General features: G+C 36.1%; 1 protein-coding gene across 5 annotated transcripts in view; it reads left to right on the forward strand.

The window, feature by feature from the left end:
• Positions 1-8,183, forward strand: part of dnmt3a (DNA (cytosine-5-)-methyltransferase 3 alpha) — an 84,909-nt gene that overhangs the window by 35,595 nt on the left and 41,131 nt on the right. For 4 of the 5 annotated variants that reach the window (XM_015392177.1, XM_015392175.1, XM_015392174.1 and 1 more), the window contains 2 exons: positions 922-968; positions 6,636-6,782. In XM_015392177.1, the coding sequence (XP_015247663.1) occupies positions 922-968; positions 6,636-6,782 (194 nt within the window). The remainder of the gene's footprint in view (positions 1-921; positions 969-6,635; positions 6,783-8,183) is intronic. The other variant, XM_015392176.1, reaches the window with a different exon arrangement.

Below are 8,183 nucleotides of genomic sequence, written 5' to 3' on the forward strand. Positions count from 1 at the left end.
ATTACTGCACGCAAAATTGGATCTTGATAAATCCGGCCCAGAGAGTCAATTTCTTTGCTCCGTACTTGTGATGCTGTAATGACAATAAAGTTGAATTCTATTCTTTTCTAACAAAAAACGGTTAAATCATTTCAGCCTGCTTTTAGAATCTCTGATATTGGCAGGGTGATAGAAACCCTTCTCTTCTGTTTAATGTTTGGTTACTATATGGAGAATACTAGATGGGTCCATTTTTCTCAGAATTCTCATAACTGTTGTTCTTAACTCTTTGTTCTTTGTTCTTTTTAGGGCTGAAATAATTATTGTGATTATTATTGAAATAACCATGAAGTCATTTGGTAAAAGAATCATATCGTTACCTAGAGAAATGGTACACAGACTCTAAAAGATGACATTTGCCTAAATAATAATCTACCTAGCGCTGTAATTAGACAAAATGTTGACTTTCTTCAAAGATAAACTTAAACATAACTTTTTTGTGTTTTTGTTTTTTTTTAATTGTGATTCATTTCAAATGCTCAGTAAAGGTTTTTTCTCTAGTTCCAAATTTTTTTGTTTAGAAATATTAATTTACTCAGTGTGCTTTAGATCAATTTTATTTCTATATAAAGAAATAATTGATTATTCGATTGCTACAATTACCAACAGGGATAGCCCCGCCTCTTTAGTGGATCTCTTGGCGTTTTCTGACATCTCACACCACAAAATAGGTAATACAATTATGCATGATTTAGGTCAGTATCAGGATCAGTCAATACTTAAAGCTGTTATATGTTTTATTATTTTGTACCAGAAATTTAAAACGGTGCGGGACATATTGAATCTGAATTATCTTTGCATGAATCTAAGTGCTCTGATTGTCATTTTCCTTTCTTCTGTGAATGATTGAGGTTATTTACTGTGTCCCTGTCCTCCCTCTAGATGTGGAGCACAAAGAAGACGATGGTTGTGACACAATCAAGACTGAGGTAAGATTTCTGCACTGTTGTCATCTCTGGATCAATAAAAACGGTTGTACGCCTTTTTTCTTCCTGTCTATAGTTGTTTCATCAGCCTTTAATAATCTTTTCCATCAGTAGTTCTTTTTTCCAACAAGAAAAGTTTCTTTGTTTAAAATGAAGAAGAATAAACATAAAGTTTCGCTGTTTTTTCTTTTCATTCTTGCTGAGATTTGCCCAAATGATCAGTACAAGTCTGATACTGGAAACTTAAAAAAAGGTGGGAATAGTGTGCTTAGCTCTGTAATCATTGATAGCAATATTGAAATCCTTTGACTTCTCTTTGTTCGGCTGTAATAAAAAGCGGATTAGAACGTAAACCAAAGGGGTCCAGCAAAAGATGTTTGGGACCTACTGTACTAGAGAAAGGTGTACAACTCAGTACATAAAGATCTAATTTCTTTCTCATAGCTGCTGCCAACATTTTTTTATACAAGCTACAATTTTCCAATCACATGCGCTGCACTCTTTAAAGATCATAATACAGTGACTATACTAAAAAACAGTGACTATACTAACAATAGGTAGAGAAAAGATCTCTGTCCCTTAGCTTCACTCTGATGTATCTGTTAACTCAGGCTTATTCTTTCCAAACCTTTACTTTTGATCTCATCAAGTCATGCTATTATTTGCTTGGTTGCATGTGTGAAAAATAAGATTCACCATCATTTACTGGTTTCTAGCAGACAGCTAGTTCTGTGCTGAAACTGGCTGGTGTTAGAAATCCATCTAGAAAATAAAAGGACTTTAGTTCTAAGTAGGGGTGTAAATCACATCCATCATGGCGATTCGATTCAGTATCGATTTCCTGACCCAACGATTCGATTATTTTCGATACTCAAGAAAAAACAACGATTCGATTCAAATTTGAAATAAATCAATGAAAGCTGTAATAGCGTTATACATTTTATTTGAGAAACAACAGCAAATAACAGAAGTAGAAAAGTTTTACTCCACCTATTCCTATTAAAACCTCATTCACTGAAAAATAATAATACCCCTGCGTTATAGATTCTGAAAGGCCTTGCATCAAAAAATATAGCAGTTTTTACGACCGAAATTGCGGAAAACAACTCGTGAAGTTTGACCCGCTAGAAGAGCGAGGTGCGTGAGAACGCTGGGACCCTTTTTCCACCTGGATCTCCGCTCTTTTTGGCCCTCATGTCCCTCCGTCGTCGGACTAAACTCGCCCCCACTTCCTCACCGCCTCGGCCGTGTAGCTCAGACCACGCTTCAATATTGAGCATAAATCAAAAATGTCTGCATCAAGCTCACTGCAACACACTGATGTAAGAGTATAACCAGGAAGCGCGGTAGGAGGGGCAAAATAGGTTTAGCGCCACCGCAGCATGGGAGGGAGAATTACATCCTGGAGCAAATGGATAAAAATAGACCGGAGGGAAAAAAAAAACATGAATCGATTCTCTTGCGGACGTATTAATGCATCGGATCGTCGGCTGTTGGATCAATGCATCGATACAAAACAATTATTATTTACACCCCTAGTTCTGAGGTTACTTTGGTTCAGAACATTCGTTCATCGTTTACTCTGAACCAAAGTAATCCCAGAATACCATCCCACCGCCACATTTTACTCTAGGCATAATAATCTCTTACTAATATTTGGGGTTGTTTATGTGCCTTGCATGCCCTTATGGAGTTGGGATTTATTTTTGATCATCACACCTATTCACACAAGATTTTGTGTGTTTTGTTGCTCAAAATATTTATTTCTTAAACTACACTCTTTAGGACTGTTATAAAGGAGAAAAAGGATGTTTGTTTGAAATTGTAGAGAGCTACCAGTAGTTGTTGGAAAATGCAGCACCTTCCGTTCTGCTGACAGAGATCCGACATTAGGGATGCTTTTCTGGAAAAGACCAATTCTATATATATATATATATTTTTTTTTATAGCAAAGGATGATAACTTGAAAGGCTCAATGTGCATCTTTCAAAAATATAGTATTAATATAATAAAGCCACAAATTCTTCTGTTGAAATGGTAAAAATAAACAGATTATAGAATACATGACAAAATAACTACAAATGGGTTTGGAGCTTTGTACATTTCATACCAACCTTATGCACAATTTTTGATTTTGTTTTTCCTTTTTTACTTCATTTAGCCAAAGCACATTTATATTTATATCTCTGTGACTATTTTACCGGCCACCTTTAGCACATTGAATAGTTGCAGGCTTAGTTATTGTGGCATTAGTTGTCCATCATAAGTTTGAGCTCTCTGCATGCTTTAGTGATGTCCTCCCTTTGTGTTGATTTAGCCAAAGCGCATGGGGGTTAAATTAATCAAATATGAATAAAACATCATACCAGTTTTACCAACAGCTTTAGAAGATTGCAGACTTATTAACAGCGGTTGCCTTTTGACATCACCAGCTCAGTGGCTTTCCAGTCTGTTTTAGTTTGCGTCTTGGTGAATCCATTTCTCATATTTGTCATGCCAAAAGGATTTTTTCCTTTAATTTTTTGTGACTTTTTTCCATGAAATTATTGCTTTAGTGAAGAATGTAGTGCAGACGAGCTGCAATGTTCACCATTAACTGTGTTGATTCCACATTGAAATGCTTTCAATTTCTTTTCTTGCTTTCCACAAAATTAGACCATGTATTAACATGAATATAATCAAGTTTCAATCTTGCTTTCATGAAAGATAATGATATATATACATGTATATAAGTATTTTTTTAATAGTAATTTTTGAAAATCTGTACAGTAGTGATATAAGTATTTAATTTAGGTAATTTTGGTAGCATAAATGCTCATTCTTTTGTGTACATTTAATATCAGGATAGAAGTTGTGTTTTAGCAAGCTTTTATTATCACTCTGTCTGACCACATAATCCACACTTATCTTTATTTACATAGTTTTATAATAGAAATCTGATAACATTCTGCACCATGACAAACAACCCCTGATCACATCCATGGAATATCATAGCATAATATTCCATAATAACTAAGCATTTAAATCTCCCCCATTTCTACGAGTTATTTGCTTATATTTTGCATTAGGTTGCAGATATTTCTTTGAATGTTATTTATCAATAACGTTTGTTTTATCAACTATGGTCGACTCTGTGAATGCATAACTGTGAAGTCGATAAAATCTAATTGGAGGGAATCAATAAATGGGGTTTCTTATTCAATGGGTAATACTGCAGCCTGTAGAACAAAGAAAGGATTACATCCCTTTTTTAAATTTTTTTGGTTAGATGTCATCAACCAGAACCTGAAACAAACTACGTTACCCCAAATTCTTCAACTGGTCAATACAAATTTAGCTCTTGACTGTACTGTATTGCAAATTTTAGTTTATTCCTAAAACAATAAAACATTCAATAGTTGGATGTATTTGTTGTGCAGCAAAGCATTCCCTGCAAGAATGTAGAAAAGATGAAAAAGTTTCTGTTTCGGGGGGTTGGATACCTTCACAAACATCAGCCCCTCAGCTCTGCAGATATATTTTGATCCTTCCATGTCTGACTCATTTTTTTTGATTCATTTGGAATCTGTTTGTTTTTCTATGCATCTATGCAGTCTTGTTTGAATATTGAACAAAAATAACCTGTTTTATCACTATTTTAAAATAATCATTTAAATAAGGAAATTATTTATAAATGCATTCTCTAAGATCCCTGACTCCTGTCTCATAATCCCAGCAGCACAACATGTTCCTTTTTTTCTCTCTTGCACTGAATGTACCATCATCCTTCCTCATACCTATTTTTCCTACATAAAACACTTCACTTTCAGTTTTTATTGCTTTTCCTTTCATTCACACAAATATCTATAAGTGTAGGCAGACTTTTCCCTGAAATGCATGGAGAAGGCATCATTTAAATGTTTGCAAACCTTAATGAGTGTAGAGAGACACTGTTTGCTTGGTAAAGCTGTTTTAGGAGCAGACCTGCCTATAAATCTAATTTTAAAATGAAAGCACACAAACAGTTAGTACCAGCAAAATAAAAATGTATCCCAGGAATAGTTTTAAAAGTCTTACTCATCAGCGACTGGTGTTGTGTTATTTAATGTAATGACTTAAGTTTGGACAATATCGCAAAAGACTTGGAACTCAACTTGGGCTTTAACAACAAGAGACCTTTACTAGAATTTTGTTCTTTGATTTGAAAATATTTGACCTTGTAAAACAAGCAGGATAGTTGTGTAAAAAACAGTGTTTCTTCTTTATATTTATTAATTCATCTAATGTGAATTTTGTTAATTTCCAATTCCCAGTAAAAAAAAAAATGACAACAGGTAGTGTAGATTCAGGCAGTTTGCTTTTTTCATCAAACACCAAAAATGAAAAACAACAGAAACACACCAGTATAACCAGTTTTACATTTATCTAACCAAAACGAGAAATCAAATAGGAAATCCTTGACCAATTTTTATTATTTGCAGAAATGTATAATGGAAGGAACTGCAAATTAAAACCCCTCGTAGAACTTCAGACCAGGGTTGTTAGTTTCATGTTAGTAACCTTAACTTTCCCAGATTTGAGCTGATAACTGATGGCAACCAGCAATACTCCTAAACTGAATCACATATAACATTAAATTACTTGTTTATAGTTAAAGATTTGGATGGCAAACTCACAGCTAGTGTCTTTACTTGGAACTTGACTGGAAATCTGAGTTGAACCCTAAGAGCTTACCTGTAAGTTTAAAAAGCAGTAGCTCTGTCTGGCTTTTTAGGAGATTTTGCTTTAGTGTATAAATTTAACAGATGCAGGTTTTTTAAGGCCATTGCTGATTATTTTGACATTAGCCTAACTGATCAACGACATGTGCTGCCAGTTTATTGAGGACAATTTTCAAAGCTTATGTTGCTCAGATTTACATGATCAAAATGAAACAGTAATAAGAAATTTTTTACAACTATCTATTTAAACAAAAAGAAACATGCATTAACAAATCAAACCAAACATGAACAAGGAATAGCAAATGGAGGGAGCCGTTCATGTGCTTTATGTGATCTGAAGGCATGGTTGCTGAACACACCAATGAATCGGTAAACATATGCAAGCATCGATGCCGATAAGATAAAATAAAATAAAAACCATTAATATCGGCTTACCAATGTAATGCTTTATATCTACTTCAGTGTAAGCTAAAATGCTACAAATATTCCAGCAGGATTCAAGCATCCACATTAAAGGTCCAAATATGTTTTTTTAAAGACATTTGCTTATACTGATCCTTTGCTGTTGTGCTCTAATAAAAAAGTAATGTAAGAAGAAATCATTATATATTATATATGTATTACCTGTTTATGTATGTCTCTGCTTCTTCTTTGTTTGACCTTATGAAAGAAATGGTACCTAGTGGTCTATAGATGTGAAATATCAAATACACTTGGGGGCATCCCTGGAAAATTTGCTCCGGTATTTTTTTGTTGACAAAATTCTTAGACGCTGTGACCTCCCTTAAAAAATCAACCAGTTGTCTTAATATTAAAGCAGTCAGACAGTTAAACTGTTCATTTCAGATTGCATCTTATTGAATATGGTGAGTGGTAAAGTGCACAGCTTCTAGAAAGCTCTACTCAGCTCGTAGGTTGATTTAAAAAAAAAAAACAAGTAGCTAATTTGTTTTTTCCATACCTTAAACAGGGAGGTCGAGGCAGGCTACGAGGGGGAGTTGGTTGGGAGATCAGCCTTCGACAGAGGCCAATGCCCAGAATAACCTTCCAGGCTGGTGACCCTTATTACATTAGCAAGCGAACCAGGGAGGAGTTGATGGCCAAGTGGAAGATGGAGGTGAGTACCCCAACTCTAAACCAGCCAGCACAGGCTGCAGGGTGGGAAACAAGCGTTGACAGAAGCTGTTAGAATCAAAGATCAGACTCTAGGAGCGTTCATGACCAAGTGTATTTGATGTGTCATTTGATATGTCATGAAGGTACCATTTATTTCAGTGAAATTTCCTCGGTTGGATTCTGCTTTTCAATGCTCTGTTCTTTCCTTTCCTATGAGCAATGGAGAAATTACATCCATGTGTTTGGGTCACATCTGGTTTATGCTTCCCTCTGTCTGAAAACACTAAGATTTACTCTGTTCTCTGTGCTTTTGATGTCTTACTTCAGAGGCGAGGGAATATTCACAAGATTGATCTCAACATGCAATGTTTTTTATTAGATGCGCCTGAGATGAGCTGAGTTTAACTTAGGTAATTAGATTGTGTTGAATTAATTGGAGTTAATTTTAGTTAAATAATGTGAATCAACTTTAACTCAGTTGACGTAAGCTGTTTGTAAATTTGTCTTAAAGGTATAGTGGAGGATTTTCTTTTTCCGAGTGGATCTTCTAAATAAGTGGTCCTCCTTACTGTCAATCATTCTGGTGATATGTTTACATGAGGCCGTCCTACGTCCTAACGTCCCGTTAGTTATCTTTTTCTGCGCAAGCCCACTTTCACACGTATATCTGTGGTGAACTACGGTTTCAGACAGTCATTGAAAGTCACCTTTCTCACCGTGGTTCTTTGAAATTAGCAGAGGGTCGTAAGTGAAAAAAACGCCTACGAAGTGTATGAGAAGAAAAGAAAGGCCTCAGAAGAGAGAAAAAAGGCCAAAGCGCCTTTGGGAGATTCTTTCATGCGAAGGCGTACACTGGAAGTGTCATGATCTTTTTCATCGGTCTGACCCACATGCAGGAAACCACTCAGAGAAACCAGGGGAAGGTATAACAGGTTTTATTGAAAACTAGTCAAGATGGGTCCAGTGTTACTCAGAACGCTGGTGAACCGTCACTGGAAAGTGAGAAGGGAAGTTCAGTGTTTAGTTCAGGCTCAGTGGGAAATTTGAGCTACGATTGCAAAAGCAGAAACAGCAACTGGACTCACGTTTCCAGAAAAGGTGTCCTTCCTAGAATCCGGTCAGTGTGGGTTGTTCCAGAAATTGGTTGACTCGTTGGAGGGCAGACAGGGTTTACCCAGATTAAGTTGGTTCTTTGAGGAGCAGTGGAGCTGACTGCCACTTGGATTTCCTGAGGTACTTGAACGGTTCGTGTGGAGATGTATCCCCTGCTCAGTGTGAAGCTCAAACAATCCTTTGGGGGGGAAGTAGGTTCAAATCTCCAGTTTGCATCCCCTGCTCAGTGTGAAGCTCAAACAATCCTTTGGGGGGGAAGTAGGTTCAAATCTCCAGTTTGCATCCCCTG

The sequence above is a fragment of the Cyprinodon variegatus genome, unplaced genomic scaffold (assembly GCF_000732505.1).
Source record: "Cyprinodon variegatus isolate N-32 unplaced genomic scaffold, C_variegatus-1.0 Scaffold576, whole genome shotgun sequence".
In the NCBI taxonomy this organism is placed as follows: Eukaryota; Metazoa; Chordata; class Actinopteri; order Cyprinodontiformes; family Cyprinodontidae; genus Cyprinodon; species Cyprinodon variegatus.